The sequence below is a fragment of the Strigops habroptila genome, chromosome 8 (assembly GCF_004027225.2).
Source record: "Strigops habroptila isolate Jane chromosome 8, bStrHab1.2.pri, whole genome shotgun sequence".
NCBI lineage: Eukaryota > Metazoa > Chordata > Aves > Psittaciformes > Psittacidae > Strigops > Strigops habroptila.
The window spans coordinates 61,266,532-61,282,890 of record NC_044284.2 but is presented as its reverse complement, the minus strand read 5'-3'; the positions used below and the strand labels follow the sequence as shown (position 1 = coordinate 61,282,890).

General features: G+C 48.0%; 1 protein-coding gene across 2 annotated transcripts in view; it reads right to left on the bottom strand.

Moving 5' to 3' along the window:
- Positions 1 to 12,751, bottom strand: part of DNAJC6 (DnaJ heat shock protein family (Hsp40) member C6) — a 51,171-nt gene extending 38,420 nt beyond the window's left edge. Inside the window, exons 1-2 of one of the 2 annotated variants that reach the window (XM_030494816.1) lie at positions 12,257 to 12,751; positions 415 to 589 (exon numbers count right to left, since the gene is read on the bottom strand). In XM_030494816.1, coding sequence (XP_030350676.1) covers positions 415 to 427 — 13 coding nt within the window. In that variant the 5' untranslated portion in view covers positions 428 to 589; positions 12,257 to 12,751. Of the gene's footprint in view, positions 1 to 414; positions 754 to 12,256 lie in introns of those variants that run through there. The other variant, XM_030494815.2, reaches the window with a different exon arrangement.
- Positions 12,752 to 16,359: the final 3,608 nt, after the last annotated feature.

The window sequence follows — 16,359 nt, the reverse complement described above, 5'->3', positions numbered from 1 at the left end:
ATGCAGAGTGCATCATCTATCACAATTAATCCAATTCAGTTTGGTGAGGGGGGGAAAAAGTAATGACTATTCTGGGAAATAAGTCAGCTGGGGAAAGAGCCCAAAACACTCCATCCATTTTAGCTCCTGAACAACCTTTTTCTCTTTGGGGGTGAATAGAGGAGTCAACCTTGAGTGATTTCCATGTGCAACCCTTGCTGGGATCACCTTCCTCTCGCTGCCCTCCCTTGGACAAAGGGCCGCTATTGTCCCCGTCTCCACAGCCTCCCCTTCCCCAGGCATCCCCCATTAACACCACCCCACCACGGAGCAGCAAACCCAGCCCCGCACCTCCCATCCCAACATTCCCCCTTTCCCCATCCCCACGCGTGCAGCGGGGACCCCCGTGGAGGCGGCGGGCGGGCCCGCCCCTACCTGAGCTGTCCATGGTGCTGCCGCCCTCGGCGCGGGGCTGCGCCTGCTGCTGGTGCTGCTGGTACTGGTGGTACTGGTGATGCTGGTGGTGCCGCGCAGGGCTCCGGCCGCCCGTCCCCGCCGCACCGGCCCCGGCCTTGCCCCCTCCGCCGCCGTCAGCGCTGCTGTCCACCAGCTGTAAAGATTCATAGCCGTCACTGCCCGGCTTTTTCCGGTAGCTCCCGAGCAGGCTCATGGGCGAACCGGGCGGAGAAGCTCCGCTGACGCCGCGGGCAGGAGGGGAAGGCGAGTGCTCCGGCCGCCCCGAGGGGAGGGGAAGGGCGGGACGGCACCGGGAGGCCGCCCCCCCGCCTTCCCTTCCCTGCCTTGCCCTCCCCGCCCCGTCACCGGTGCCGCCCCGTCCCGCCCCTCCGGGGCCCGGAAGCAATCGGCGAGGCCGCCGCCCGAACGTCTGAGCTGAGCGGGCTTCAGGCCCCCGGTAAAAGCATCGTTAAGTTAATCAGTGTGAGGCGCTGGAACCGCTGCAGCAGCCACAGGGCGATAGTGGCCAGAGAGATTAGTTAGCAAGAAGTGCTGGATCTATGCCGTTTCCTTGTCTGGGGCTGCTAGTGATGTGTTCTAGCAGCCACATCCCTTGCCCAAAAGAGGTCCTTCAGCTCGGAGGGTTGGACTGTACTGCAGGTGTATTCTCCAGATAGCTATCGACATTAAGATCTATCACCCCAGTGCAAGGTGTGTTCCTTGGGAACGAGCCAAGGTCACCGAGTTGCAGGCTGACACAGCCAATTCTGCAGTCTCACAGGAGGAGGGATGGCACAGCAGCTCTGCACTGAGCCTCCAAAAACCTAAAGGGCATCACTGGTTCAGTGTAACACCGCATCTGTCTGCGGACAAGTAGCTGGTACGTGTCCAGAACCACAGCGCTGATTCACACAGCACACAAGGGATGCAGCATCCCAAGCTCTGGCCTGTGCCACTACTGTTCTAAAACTAGTGGCACCCAAGTGAAGAAGTGCTACCACCGACTGCTGAGGCATTTTTGTTGTCAGGTCTCGGCAATCTATTTTTAGCTGTTCATATGTAAACAGACTTTAGACCAGCACAAAGTGTGTCCTTGTCCTTGAACAACTGATGAGCCATATCTCGCTCAACACATTCTGCAGCCACAGTAAATCATAATTTCATTTTACATGGAACAGAGGAGCTGAGGGATGGCCCAACGGAAATGACCACTATTAAACTCTCCTAAATGGATTTAATTTTAAGGAAAAATGAAGGCAAAAAGAAGCAATAGCATCCAGACAGGAGTATACCTTCAATCTCTTACAGAGAGGACAGAAGATACCTTGCTTAGAAAAATAGTGTTTGCTTCTAAAGTAATAACAGTAAGCACTAGCCATAACTTGAAATGCCAGATTGGACAGGACTTTGAGCAATCTGGTCTAGTAAAAGGTGTCTCTGCTCATGGCAGGGATTTGGGACTAGATGAGCTTTAAGATTCCTTCCAACCCAAACCATTCTAGGATTCTCTATTACTGACACTTGGCTTAAACTTTCCTGCTTAACACTCCAGGGCAGTGAGCATCTGGTACAGCCATACCTTGTCATGTTTCTATGACTCCTGCAATTTGACATTACAGTGTGAACAAGGTACATCTGTGACCCAGAATTTTCCTCAGAAAAATCCAAGCAGATTTACAAGCAGCAAACTAAAAGGAACTAACCTGGTGTAACCAGTTTGCAGTTCGCAGCAGTAAGACCTTGAACTCAAGGTTAGAATAATGTATTTTCTACCCCCTCATTACTGCGATCTTAATACATTGCTCTGTATGGAATGGTGCATGGACTGCAATGCTCACCAGTAGGAAAGGGTCCCCTTTCTCCTTGGCACCTGTATGCAGGAACTAATAAAGAAATAATAAAAGCACAGGTATATTTACTAGGGATCATATCTGTAGATCTCTCCCAGTCAACCTTAGATACAATTCCTGCGCTGTAAGATAAAAATGGGATATCTGGGAGATCAAGATGGATTTTCATTTAATTTGCCTGCTCAGCTGACAGCCCAAACACAAAAAACTCCCCGGCTGTCAGGTGAAGGGGGCACATTAAGGCTGTGTAACTTTTCCGTGGGTACTCAAGCACATTTGCACTGAAGGCAACTGCAGACTGTTAGAGTGAATGAGCTGGGGAACCTGGCACAACGTAACGCCCTACACAATCTATTCCCCATCATAAACCATCACCTGTGATCTCTAGCCTGCTCTGCTGCCTTTACCCATCAAGTTTGAGATGCTCAGCTTAGACAAACCTTCATCTCCTAACTCCAGAAATCATCTCTCTCACTGCTGAGCACCAAGGGTCTGTCTGCATTAGGCAGCAAAAGCAAAGTCCTGAAAGTACTGAAAATGTTCTCATGGAAAAAGGGTACAAGCAAGAGGAGAGGTTCATTCCAGCAGGAATTATAGCTCACCCTTCTCCAAGTACCATATTCACCCCAGAATTTGTACTTCCCCAGCTGCAGTCTCCTTGTGACTGCCCACTGGAGCCTCACAGCACGTCTTTGGCTCAACATTTCCTAACCAATGTTAATGCTACTGCCATGTCTGCAGAGTCAAAGTACAGTCATACTTGGAAAATAAATTGCTTCTCCTTGTTGAATCCATTATTAATTCATTTCTTTCCACATCTGTCCCAGAGCTTTAGGGGATCAGAGCTTGCTTTCCCTCCAAGGAGATCCACCACCACATCCTGAAGCTCTACCCTAGAGAAAGAGGGTTCTGCAAAGCATCAGCACAGGCATCGAGCAGGGACAGAGCAGCCTCTCCAGGGAATCCAGGGGCAGAGGAGGGAGGAGGAAACAGACTTCAAAGTCCCATCCTTGCTTGTAATTACCATTGCTACAAAAACAAAGAGGTGGGATTAGGGAAGCCCATTGTGTGGGATTCAGTTGAAGCTGCACTTATCCATGCATTTTTCAGCCCTGCGGGAAGTTTAGCTGGGGAGAACATACCGAATAATATTCCCTTCTCCCCCAGTTCTCCCTTTAAGTTGGGCTAATGAAGGGCCACACGGTTTCTCTCTTTTAGAGATTTACAGTATAAAGAATGCTATATACAAAGAAAACCAAATCAAATAACATGTTAAATGGCACATGACTTTCAAAAAGGAGAGTGAAGAAGGAAGAGCTGGGAAAATTCATTAACATCCTTGCAGATTTATTGAGCGGTGGCTAATGATACTGCAGAATGATGATGTATTCTGTTTGAATGCTAAGGCTGGCAGGTGCCATTAAGGCTGTGGGAGATGTTAATGACATGCTAAGGAGGACTGTATGTTGCTCAAGACTCAAGAGATATAAACTCTCCCCATTACTGACCTTGGAAGAGTCAATTGATTTGCCAACCTCTCTTTGTCTGGGTTGCAGCCTCTCCTGGGGAAAGTCTCTTTTCGTAGCTGTAATCAAGCACCAACTATACTAAGGCGCAATTTCATTTTTTCCACCTCTCCTCCGACTAGATGTACAGTTAAGTTGAAATATTATACTCTTATTACTCCATGAACACATTCAAACTGTGGAGTATTGCACGAATTACAACTATAGCTTGAGAATTCATTTCATATCTAGAGCAATACCTTTAAAACTCAATATACTAAAGACTTTTTCCAGAGTTACTTCACTGTGAACAATGAACTCTCCCTGCACAAAGGGTTTCCGCAAGAAGTCCATACCCAGCTGTATGTACATAGGTAGGCATGCAGGAAGTACCAGCTATGCAGTATAACATGAACTTCTATCACTGCCTGAACAAAAATGCATGTATTGTTAAGAAAAATAAGACTTGCTCAAGCAGCTTTCGCATTCCTCAAGCATGTTTCATATTTCCGCTTTCATACTGCTGCACAGGCAGCTCCTCTCTGCAGCCCAAGCAGCAGTAATTTCTTTCCTCGTGCCTGTCTCCTCATGCTTACATGCTCCTTGCAGTGGGTCACTAGGCCATTGAAACATACTCCAGAGAATTAACATTTTTGCCTTTTCCCTCCTCAAAGCACCTTTAATTAACCTTTAATTCACAGACTCCTGAATTTAGGCTGCCCTCAACATTCCTATAACAAGTGCTCTATAAAATGGGCTTTCAAAAACAACACAGCACAAGCTCTTTAACTCTTCTTACCTTCCTTGAAACCCCGTGAGGAGTGTCCGTGGCATTCAGCCACAGTTACACCCTTTAGTAACCCACCCCATCACACACTACCATGTTACCAGGGCTCGGAGCTGTGCTAGGAGCCAGGCTGCCAGCAGAAGGAGGCTTAAACACCTGTATAAACTGAAGCACTTTGATAAGCTTTTAATGGCCTGAAAAAACAACCACCACCACCTTTCTGTGTTTGTTTAGTACCCAGACCTACAGCACAGCCATTGACATACATCTTAGGTAGCAAGGTATTTTGACGCTTAATCTAGTTAGTCATCATAAACTTGGTGTAGTACTGACATCTTTCCTGCCCTAAAACCTAACTGGGTGTAGAACTGACAATTATGTCTATCTCAGCATCACATTTACCCCAGAAACCTCATGTCCTGATAAAAACACAGACCAAACCAAAGCCCCATCCCTTCCTCAGCCACTACACCAAGCCACAGGGTCACAACCCTGCTCACAGCCCTTAGCCCCACTGAGCAGGGAAGAACATGCTCCACAAGCAGCAGCTCTGACCCTGGTGAGTCAGAGAGCCTACAGCACTCTTCCAGCAGGAAAGCAAGAGAATCACCACATTCTGATGCTGGCTCTTTCCTCCTGCACCTACCCCATAGCAATTTTACTTTGGCAAGTACCCGTTCCTCATACTCTCAGGGGAAGCATCTGTCCCACTGCCTACCTCTCCAGAGAGCACTGACACCAGCATCTCCACAGGATACTGAAGGCCTCCACAGCTGCCAGCAGTTTGAAGAAGAGCCTCTTGTTTAACCCTGCTGAAGCAAACCTGATTGAATTGATGACAGCCAGCAAGCTCCTTGGCTAGGACCGCCCCACTTACCATCAGCGAGCAGCACAGATGAACTGTGAGAAATAATGCTGCTGCATTGTGGGTTTTTACTGCCACAGATAAAGACTATTTTAAATTTTCTATTTTATTTTTGGCCTCGTGTGTTCAAACAGCAGCCAAAGATCATAAAAACTGAAGCCATGCAGCATCATTTGAATTAGCTTCAAGGTGTTGGCCCTTGATTGCATCTGCTGCTCTCCATTCAACTCACCTGATTCTTGCCACTGCAAGTGATATTAACCCTCTTTGCTTTACTTGTCATAAGAAAACCAGAACCAAAATACCTTCTCCTGTCTTCCCATCAAAACAACTGTCAGATCAGTCTCAGCCTTTATAAGGAGCAGTGAATAAACTTTTACATATACATCCAAGGGATTTACTTTACAACTCATCTCTGAGGCGAGCTTAGGAAAAACAGTGTCTTCTAAACAATCATTATCTCTAAAATTAGCCAGATCCTCAGTCTGGGACTGCTTTGAACTTAGTCTCATCCTGTTATAGTGTTAGCTAGACCCTCCCTCCCCCTAGCAGGAGCCTTCCCATCACTGTTATATTCTATCTATAGGCACCACCCTCCACTCTTGCAGGCTCTGAATGCACTGAGGCAATCAGGGAGGATGTGTAAGGGTTTCTTGCCTGACAGTTCACTGTCATAGCAGTGGTGACAGCTGACAAAATAAACCCCCAGGAGCCAACCCATGGCAGTTCCTACTCCTGTAGAATAAGCTCTTCAAATTTCCATGTTCAGATGAGGTATGGATCAAGCACAATTTGCTTTGGGGTATATGTGACATACAGCAAGGATCTTGCCCTCTCATCTGGAGGCTCCATTCATTAGTTAGGAAGTGCCACGGGCTGTCCAGGAGCATCGATTCCTATAACGTGATAGCAAAATGGGCAGAGGCTCTTGGTACAGAGCCAGAAATAAGATTTCAAAGCAGTATCTGGGCTTGTGCTGAGGATAAATAAGTGGTATTTGGACTGGAGTCAAGGATGCCCATGTGGTTCCTTTATCTGTACGTGGGAATAGTGTGTCCATGCCTGCGTTTGCTGGAGAAATAAGGAGCCATCACAGCCTGCCTATGAGCAGTTACCTGTGTGGGATGCAGTGTGCTACAGACAAATGGGGCTGGTTTATGTGGATCCAGATGGAGAAATGGGTGTCAAATGCTCTAATCCTTTGTTAACCCCCCTCAATATGCAGGAACTTCCAAACTGGCCATTCCTGTCTTGTTCATCTCTAATGAAAAGCAAATGTGTTCCTGAGAAAGTTTGAGTTGTTTTTAAGTGTTAGGCTCAATTAAACCTTTGCTTTCCTTCATCAGAGGAAGCCTTGAGCCTTTGCTGTGGTGAAACCTAACTGCAACTGAACTCAGCTTCAGCAGCCAAAGCTCCAGTGAATGTGTTCTTCAGTGGATGGACACTGACAAACATATTCACGAGGATTTGTCAAGCAACAGCCATAATTTCATTTCAGAGGTGTTCATAGTCCTTATGCAAGCATCTGTAGAAGGAAACCCTTGTTGACAAGAACTCTTATGGCAGAAAAAGCATCACAACCACTCCCATAAAAGCATTCCTTCTGCTCAGAGTACCAAAACTTGAGTATAACACTCCTGAAAGCATCTGGAGGCTTTGAGTGGGACAGTTTCACCCCATGCTATCAGACACCTTAGGATATGACTAGTGTTTGACTCTCTTACTATCTTCTCTCCCATCCTTTCCTCTCCATGACAGCACACACCATTAAGTGTATTGCTGTGTCTGCATATTGTTATATTTCTTGCCTTTCAGTCTTGTTGAAATGCTGTCAGGATGATACACAACTTACTCATTTCAGCCTAAGACTTAGTTTCGGAGTATTTAAGGATTTGACTGGCTCCTCAGCAACGTTGAGCTGTGGAGCTGCTTGCCAAAGGCTGCTGTAGATGCTAAAAATGTACTTACTTCACCAAGAGAGTGGAGAAATGTATGGGAAAACCCAATCTGTAAGGGGTCTTTAATAGGACTGTGCGCTCAGGAGGTCCCCAGCCTGCAACCTGTTGGAAAATTGGAAGCTGTAAAGCCATTCATACAATTCCTGTGGCCAAAATCAGACATTTAGGTAAGAATCAGATGTTTTGCTGCCTATTTACCATTTGTTCATCGTTTCCCATTCATTGTAAGTGGCTAAATAGCAAGAAAAATCCGGGTACAGCCCTCCTAAAGCCTGTTTGTGAGCCTACAAAATATGTGTATGTGTGATCCCTGGTAGAATGAAAGGCAGGAGTTGAGAAACACACAAATATTTCTGTTAGCAACAGGAGAAGTTCCACATTCATTAACCAAGAGAGAGGTGAGCCCGTAGTTGGTACCTTGGAAAAATCTCAGCTTTATGTTAAACCTCCTTGCAACGAGTTACAAAGCTGAGTTACTCAGCTCACTTGTAATGCAAGCGTGCATTAGCACTGGCATTTAAAACAATAAAATGCCCAGATCTTGGGGTTTTTAAACAAATAAAGTCCAAATATTGAATTTCTTTTCAGCAGGTGATTGTCTGCATTGGGAAAATGGCTGGTGGTAAAAACAAGGAGGAAAACGATCCAAGGGAGTCATCACAGGGTGGCTTCAGCTGCTGCTGATGTGCTCAGTGTCAGACTCCAGCACCAAATAATACAATGAAAATAGCCAGGTCTTTGCTCTCAGGGAGCTCAGACCAAGCTGAGCGAAGATCCCTCTACACAGTGAGTCTTCCCATGAAAACAGAAGGGAAATTACACTGGCTCTGCCAGCCCATGCTGGTGGCTGTTGCTCACCTCGTCCACTCCTATTGCTACTTCATTTTAGGATGTATAGGATGAAGGTTTCCTTTGGGGGAATGGGCCAGGGGATGAATATCCTCACTCCAAGCTTCGAAGTGATGGTTTCTCTTGGGCGGATATGCAAGTGAGATCCAGCTGATGAAGGGTAGGAAGATACAGGTGAGTCTGACAGCATAGGAAGGTTAGCCAGAAACCCACCACACCCCCATTAAAGTGGTTCTATCTTCTTACAGATTTTGGCAGCATATTTTTTATCTAATACTAATAGGAAAAATTATATTAGTAGAGCTTTGTTGTTCTGGCTGCTATACAAAGCATTAAAAAATGATGCCTCTCTCAGCTCACAGCATCTCCTGACTTACAGGCCCTGCATCAAACCCGACTGATGCAGTTTGGGTTATAACTGCTCATCCTTTCCAAAGTAATACTGAATCAGACTCTACAAGGCTGCATCTGCTCTCTCCCACGATGCTGCTTTCAATCCATGTGGTGCTCTGCAGTTTTGGAAGAATGGCTTGGACATGATTCAAGGAGAGAGTCACCCAGTTGCATCGGCATGGGAATAGCTTGAAACAGATCATCATCACTTTGGATGCAGGCTGTAAATTCAGCAGTACAGGAGCCAGAAGTCTGGTCCTCAGTGACTTTACAGCCCCTTTAAGCGAGACAGGGAGCAAGGCTGGGTATGAATGCCCTCATCCTTCTCCTGGTGACCCATATACACCATGAAAGGCAGCAGACCTCACTTTGGTGTTTTCTACAGCACTAACTGAATCAGCATTCTTGTAGGTGCCGCAGCTTGGTCACTTGTCTGGGAATGCATTGCTGGGATGCCTTCAAGACACCAGGCAATAGAAAAGCTTTAAAAATATCAGGGCCTTGAACAACCTGCTCTAGTGGAAGGTGTCCCTGTCTGTGGCAGGGGGTTGGAACGGGATGATCTTAAGATCCCATCCAAGCCAAACCATTCTGTGATTCTATGATTCTATCCAAATGAAGCGTGCTTGACTCAGCAGAAAGGATTCAAAGCAATCTTCCTCTCCTGGCAATGCCTCCTGCACTGCTGTAAGGGTTCAGTGGGAGCTGCTCCACACTGGGATGCTCTCAAACAGCCCTGAGCAAGGGGCAGGTTCCCCCCTCACGGCTCCCTCCAGACCCAGCTCAGGCTTTCAACACCATTTAGAGCAGGAAAGAGTTTATCATCACATACATTCACTCAGTAATACTGCAGGAGCTGCTCTGTACCACGTGGATTTAAACTAATTATGCCTTGTGGCTCCCAGGCTGGGAGTTCGGTGTGGATGTGCTTCAGTTTAAACACCTTCCAAAATCTGTTGGGGTGGAAAACAAATGCTGGGAGTAAATGTGGGCAGAGCCAGAGCCTGCCTGCATCTGATCCCTCGAAAGTTTTCCATGTAAACTATTACTTGGAAAAGGAAATTGAGTGTTTGGGTCTTTTTTTGTCCCTTCAAAACATGGTCTGGGGAAGGGAACAAACTTCACAAGTTTCCTACATGGCAAAAACCCCATTTCAGAGGATTTGGAGAAAATCCTGCCCTCACCTCCATCTCCCTGCTTGACTTTGTTCTGCACACATGATTTCTCCACCTCTCTGCTTCCCAGCCAGGATTCAGGGATGTAAATGATATAATTTCCCATCCTCATTATTTCTGGTTACTGAAGACAAGAACTTACTCAAGAGAAAGAAATCTATACGTTGTTTACAGTGCCAGTCAAAACAGGGCCTCGTATGCTGTTGTAATGTAAACTACTGTAAGACTTTATAAAATATTATTTCTAATTCAATGTAAATAATAAAAAGTAATATTTAGAGCATTTTCACAGTGAGAGCTTCCTGCAGCTGCTTTATCCACCCTGAAGAAGCATCTATAATCCAATTTTCACGGTGGACGGAAATGACAGTATCTGGATCCAGTACAGGCACAGCTGGGATTTCCACACTATGATCCCCCAAATCCACACCCAGCAAAGATCATACCCACATGAGAAGCTCCACAGTGGTTTCAGATATCTCCCCATCTCCAGAGCATCCCACAGGAGGAGCAGTCACCCCTTTGGCTCTGGCTGTTCATTATAGATCGTAGAATCACAGAATCCCAGACTGGTTTGGGTGGGAAGGGACCTTAAAGCTCATCCAGTTCCAACCCCCTGCCACGGGCAGGGACACCTACAACTACAGCAGGGTTCAACTAGATCTTCAACTAGGTGCTTGGGTTATATCCTTTGCTACATCCCACACATACCCCATGGAAGGGGGTTGGAACTGGATGAGCTCTAAGGTCCATTCCCACCCAAACCATTCTAGGATTCTATCCCTCATGTGCTGCCGATGCTAATTGCCTTTGCAAAGGGAACTTCAGCCACCCTAGCAGAGCTGGGAGGGAGATAAAACACAACCTGCGGTGTCAGCACTGAGCAATACACCAGTTTTGATCCCCAGACCTGTGCGGCACATCTGGGTACCAAACTCTCCATCACTACAGTCCAGCGCTTCCCTTTCCCACACAGCCCCAGGCTGCCAACCACATTTTTGCAGCATAGCGGGATGGATTTTAGCAAATCCTGTCCCAAAATCCAGCTCTGAGGACTCGAGGCAGCGGGTGCAGCGGGAGGCCCCGGGATTAATCCGCAGCGGATTAGTCAGGTCAGCAATTAAACGTTGGCGCTTAACGCTGCCGGCGGCGCACAGGGAAAACCCGGCGCTCAAGGACAAAATGTGGTTCCTCCTTAAAGGCTGCGGCCACTCCAAAATGCTGCATCTATCTACTGGGAGCGTTTCTGGGACCATAAACAAGCCGGCTGTGTGACAGGCAGCTAAATATAGTGCAGCCCGGCTTGCCTTCGTGCTGCCTGTGCCATCTGAATTCCTTGGTACGCTGAGTTTTCATCTATTTTTTGTTCTTGGGGAGGGCTATGACTAAGAGAAATTCACAGTTGAAGGGATATCAGAAGATGGAGGCCCTGGTCCAGATGCAGAAGGTGAATAAAGTCTGTACTTTGCAGACCTGGGGGCCTGTCCAAGATTTTCCTCACCGTTCTCCTCCTCCTCCCTCTCCTCTCCTTGGCAGTATCCAAAATAAGACTATAGTAATGACAGCCACAAATACATCAGCGAGACATTAAATATGTTCTGATTTAAAGTCACAGTGCTCCCAAGGTGATGCCGAGGGGGATAAACACCTACCTGGAGCAGTGGTGCCATAAAGGAGCAGCCCCATCCCTGCTGTACCTCCCCGGAACACCCTGGCCAGGGCTCCCTCAGTGAGACCGAAGCAAAAGCAATGATGTATGCATATAGCTATATTTTTTTACTCTTTTTTTGACCTAAAGGAGTGTTTTTAAAGGGAATGCAGCTCTGTGTTTGTGTCAGCATAAAAAACTGGGGGGGTTGAAGGTCAGCTTCACAGTGGATGTGCTGTGAGAGGCTGGACATCAGTATTTCATAGCAGCATTTATATATACCCCATCACACCTCCTGCAGGAAGTACAGCTATGTTCAGATACAGGCTACAACTATTATTTCAAGCCTGAAAATCACTTCATTTTTCTTCAGTAAAGGTAATATGCCCAAATGGCTTTCGCCGTCCTAAAATGCACAAACGCCTCTTTTGGGGTGGCAAGAAGAGACGCTCGTTTTGGCGTGGAATTATTGGGGTACCCAGAGCAGGAGGGAGGTTATTCAACACTCTATGCTCAGGCAGAGGTTGCTGAATTTCAGCCCCTCAACTTGCCCACCAGACAGGGCTATGTGCTGCGCTGCCAAGAGCAGCAGTTTTCAGTGCAAACCCTCAAACCCATTACACAACAAGGCTCTAAAGCAGGATTTTTCCCGAGCTGCAGGATCCCGGCGTGCGTTCCCAATGATTACTCAGCACAAATGTGCCGTAAACAAGGTCCCCTGGTTGATGGTGCACCCGCCGCCGGCTCGCTGCTCTTCCATCGCATCCCGCTCATGGCTAAGCTTTCCTTACCTCCCTTTTCAGCTGCGTGCATCCTCGGCTCCCGGCTCCTGCGGCACAGCGGCGGGATCCCGGCTGCGCTCCCGCACGCCGCCTTGCCGCTCCTCATCCGGCGGCGGTCCCGGGTCACGGGGCGAAGACGATGATGACAACGACGGTGGCCATGGGCTGGGGCGCTGCTGCCTGGGAACTGCGCGCTGCTCCGGGCCCTGCCCGGTTATATTTGGGATTACAGAGACTCAGGAAAGGATGAGGATGGAGGCAGACATATCACATCTTCTAAAATGTGGCATGGAGTGGGATCTGGAGTCTGCAGCTCTGAGCCATCGAGTGCAAAACGAACCCATCTTCTCTATTTATTTTTTTTTTCTCTTTCCCCTGATTTTTTGCATTTTGGAGAAGGTTAAATCCTTTGGATGGAGTCAGTGGGGATGTGGCATGTCAAAGAGCTGGGAATGGGGCAATGTGCTGGTTGAGGCACTTCCCTGGGTCCCCAGCACTATCTGATGCTATAAAGATGCTATTAACTGCCCCCAAACCTTTATCACAGCAGATAACTGTAATACCACTGTATTATAATATCAACTATTATATATAACATTTATAACTACAGATGCGATGGAGTTACAGACTATCAGTGCCATTTCTTCCAAGCAGTCATCGGTAATTCCGGTTATCTTCCTTGGCTATCCCTTATCCCCCCTGTATCTGAGCATCCCAGAAGCTTTAATCACTCTGCACAATGCCCAGGGGAGGCAGAGCAGTGTAGGGGCTGATGGGGAAAAAACAGAGGAGCTCAAGGCACAGGTCTCCAGGGGCAGGTACGCAAAAGGATGAGTTAAAGTGACAGGGCTGTAAATAAGCAGCGCGGAGCATAGACAGCAAATAAGGAGTAATATACTACAAACCTAACATAAAGAAGCTCTTCCCTGTGAGGGTGCTGAGGCGCTGGCACAGGGTGCCCAGAGAAGCTGTGGCTGCCCCATCCCTGGCAGTGTTCAAGGCCAGGTTGGACACAGGGGCTTGGAGCAACCTGCTCTAGTGGAAGGTGTCCCTGCCCGTGGCAGGGGGTTGGAACTGGGTGAGCTTTAAGGTCCCTTCCAACACAAACCAATCTGTGATTCTATGAAACTGGGGGGCTTCTCCCCAGCTATAGGGGACACACACCCAAACCTGGCATGGCCGGGGACAGCCACAGCACCCACAAAGCAGCTTGTTCCTGAGGTGCTGCTAAATACTTCTTTTAATTTCAGAACAACACTGAATGCGTTAAAATTCCCACCTTTCCCTGCCATTTCTATACATTGTGTGATATTGATCCTTTCATACAATCCATAGAATCCTATGGAACTTCTGCCTAAGAGCTCATTTCAATGTCCCCTCTGGCAGGTTAAAGCCATTCCCCCTTGTCCTGTCCCTACAGGCCCTTGTCAAGAGCCCTTCTCCAGGTTTCTTGTCAGCCCCCCCCGCACGTGCCGCAGGTCAGGCCATAGGGATGGGGACACCGACCCTTGTGCCCCCCGTGTTGCCCTGACAGCACTCGGGGAAAAGCCAAGGCTTTGGTCTCAGCTGGGTTTTGGCATTCCTCACATACTCCTCTGCTTTTTGACCTTCAATCTTTTGTTTTTAGACTGAGTTCATTTTCTGGCTTACGCAGCAGTTCTTTTCCTCCTTGTATTTATCTGCCCTTGCACCCTCAGCCAGAGTTGCAGAGAGGCAATACATCCCAAATCACACACAGAGGCAATACATCCCTTCTTGGCCTTCGGATTGCCATGACCCTGAACCCTGGCATCACCCTCACCATGCCTCTGCTTCCTCACCTCCCAGGCAGTGGTTTTGCTGCTTATCACCGTATTGTTATTTCTCCTAATCATTTCTGAGTCTCTGTTTGCTCCAAATGGAACAAAGGGCCCTGAGCTGCTATTTGGGAACACAAAACAATTTGATCTGCAGATGGGTAGTGATGGTGGGAGGCACCTCATCTTAGGGCTTTTAATCCCTGCTACCAAATAATGTGATGGATTACACGGGTGCAGGCAATAGCCAGAGCCTTGCTGTGCCTAATGCTGTCCATTACTTTTATTGGGAAAGTTAACTAGGAGCATAAAAACCACTTTATGTGCAACAAGGGTGGGAGGGAAAGAGCAGCTGATTTAATCTGCACTGTCAGAACTGGCTTTTTAACTATTATTTTGGGTTATATCAAATAAAGAAGTTAGCTGTATGACAGGACCCAAATAGCAGTATTGTGCCCAAGCCCAAAACCTGGGGGACTCCGTTTACTGAGGGATTGTGTTCAAGTGGGGATGCTCCGACTCCTCTTATTCCCCCTTCCTCCTCCTCCTCGTCTTCCTCCTCCTTGTCTCATATAAAGAAGCAGCCTCAGGGCAGGGCAAGGGCTCATGCAGAGCTTGGCTTTCAGTGGAGATTGGGCATAACTCACACACAGACACTGCCAGCACAGGGATAAGCAGGAGAAAAGATTTATTTACATCTTTTGAGCAGTAACACGGCTGCAGCGATTCACTGGGAAGAAACTCCAGGAAGAAGACTCAGCGTGACATGCCAGCAGAGCCCCACACACAGGGAGACCCCCCTCCCACCACACAGTATCTTGGGTCAGTACAAAATTGCCATCGCTTTACAAAAGGCATGAGGTTCACAGTAAAGTACCAAAGGGGAGCGCGGCGGTGAGGAAAGACAAGGGACACGTGTCCCTGCTGGTATTTGGTCTATGAAAATGCACCATAGAACGACTCTTGTAGAAAAACTCTATCCCAAAGGCTCAATGCATGCACAGTCGTGGGATTTACACCTACTGTAGGACTCAAAGGCTTTAAAACAAGTGCTTGGGCGGCTCTCCTGGGGCAAAGGCATCTGCGAGCCCTGTCCTGCCACTGGGCACTGCATGGGGTGGCCTCTCTGCAGGAGGCACTTTGCAGCAGGGATGGATGAGACACAGGAGCAAGGAAAAGCAGGGAGCAGCCCCCCTGCCCAGCACTCGGCCCTGGCAGAGCTGCCTGCCATGGCCAGGCTGCTTTTATAGCCTAAAATCCTCCCCCAACATCATCTCCTCCCCTCCTGCCCATCAGTTCAAAGAAAACAGCGCACACATTTTGGCTCTTTCTAGATTTGTGTTTAAAAAAAGCCCAGACCTTCATCTGAGGGTCATGGGAAAATCTTGCTTAAATAGGATTTCATTGCAGGGTGGAAGATTTGTGTCCTCCCAGCCCAGGAGCTCCAGGGGAATGGAAAGGCCCTAGGGACAGCAGCGAAACCTGATGGTCCCTCTGCTCCCACCAATCCCATCCGGAGTGGGATGCAGAGCCTCACCTGCATCATCACCTTCACCCACAGGCAGGCAATGAGAGGCAGAGATCTCACTCAGCAGATGCCTGGTGGCTTCAGGAGAGCACTAGGGCAAAGCTGCCTTTGTCAGAGAGGGCAAACATCAGGGCGTCCTCCAACAGCATGAGGATGCGGGTGGCTCAGTGGGGATAAAAGCCATCCAGGGATGTGTTGAGGTTTCACCTATGCATCCCTAAAAAAGCGAGTCAGCTCCACTTTCCCCTGCCATGGGGCCACTCTCCAAATGAAAAATAGGAATAGTGACACTTCAGCAATGAAAACTTGCCTAGGCTACTCTAATTCATCAAATGGGTGTTGTGGCCCATTTGATGAATTTTCCTGCCCTCCTGCTGAGCCACCCATGGCAGACTGCAGCTTCCTGCAGAATTCCCGAAAACTGATGCTAAAATTCAGCTTTTTTTTTTTTTTAACCTTTAAAAATACACATTTTGCTTTATTTTTCTTTAAATATATAGTCTATAAAATAAGGCAACTTGAGGAGACAAAAAGAGCATCCCCATTGCTTAGGTACTGCAATCCTACCACCAAGGAGGGTCACAGTACTTCCAGTTGAGACAAGCCACTCCATCCAGCCACAAAGCTCCTGCACATGAGAGAAGAGGAGCAACACGCTCAGAAGATGCTGTAAATGGTGGGAAATGCCTGGGCACAGCTCTCAGCAGCCCCAGCACGTGTCCTGAAGAAGGGAGGCTCTCATCCCTCTGGGGTTTGTGGCAAAGGAGCTGCTTCTGCCAGGAATGCTG